This window comes from Aptenodytes forsteri, unplaced genomic scaffold, assembly GCF_000699145.1.
Source record: "Aptenodytes forsteri isolate BGI_AS27 unplaced genomic scaffold, ASM69914v1 Scaffold94, whole genome shotgun sequence".
NCBI classification, from domain to species: Eukaryota; Metazoa; Chordata; class Aves; order Sphenisciformes; family Spheniscidae; genus Aptenodytes; species Aptenodytes forsteri.
The window spans coordinates 6453232-6454182 of NW_008795017.1; the positions used below are offsets into that span (position 1 = coordinate 6453232).

General features: G+C 65.0%; 1 protein-coding gene across 1 annotated transcript in view; it reads right to left on the bottom strand.

The window, feature by feature from the left end:
- SOX11 (SRY-box 11) overlaps window positions 1-948 on the bottom strand; it is a 4339-nt gene extending 3391 nt beyond the window's left edge. Inside the window, exon 1 of the mRNA XM_009275625.1 lies at window positions 3-948. Coding sequence (XP_009273900.1) covers window positions 3-948 — 946 coding nt within the window. The remainder of the gene's footprint in view (window positions 1-2) is intronic.
- Window positions 949-951: the final 3 nt, after the last annotated feature.

Consider the following 951-nt stretch of genomic DNA (forward strand, 5'->3'; position numbering starts at 1 on the left):
CGCCAGCTCGGCGGCGGCGTGGCCGTGCTGGGAGAAGTTGAGGCTGAGGTCGAAGAGCAGGTCGTCCGCCTCCTCGCTGCCGGCCGACGAGGTGGAGATGGACCGGGAGGAGGCCGGGGAGAGGCCGGGCGGCTGCTGCGGCGGCGGCGGGCCCTGCTTGGTGATGTTCTTGAAGCTGTAGTAGAGTCTGGTGCCGCCGCCCGCCGCCGCGGCGGCGCGCCGCCCGTAGAGGCTCGCCCCCTCGGTGGACTCCGCCGAGGAGCTCAAGGTGGGACTCGCCGGCACTTTGGCCACGTTGTACCGCCGCAGCTGCTGCGGCCCCGGCTCCTCGTCCTCCTCCTCCTCCTCCGCCTCCTGCTTGATCCGCAGCTGCAGCTCGTCCTCGTCCTCCTCCTCATCCTCCTCCTCGTCCATGAAGACGCACTTGACCGTCTTACTGCTCACTTTCAGGGTGCCGAAGACGTACTCGTCCCCCGCGTAGTCCCCGTGGTGGGCGGCTTTGGCTCCCGGCTTGGGGGGCGAGGAGGCGGAGGAGGCTTTCAGCTTGCTACACTTCTTGCTGGAGCTCTTGGCGCTTTTGCTGCCGCCGCTGCTGGTGGGTGCGTTTTTCTCCGGACTTTGGCTGGCGTTGGGCTTGGCCGACGGGTCCATTTTGGGCTTTTTCCTGGGCCGGTATTTGTAGTCGGGGTAATCGGCCATGTGCTTGAGCCGCAGCCTCTCCGCCTCCCGGATGAAAGGGATCTTCTCGCTGTCCTTCAGCATTTTCCACCGCTTGCCCAGGCGCTTGGAGATCTCCGCGTTGTGCATGTCCGGGGACTGCTCCATGATTTTTCTCCTCTCGATCTTAGACCACACCATGAACGCGTTCATCGGTCTCTTTATGTGCCCCGACGCCGTTTTGCACCAGTCCGGATCGCTCTCGTCCAAAGCGACCGGGCTGCAAGCCATGAA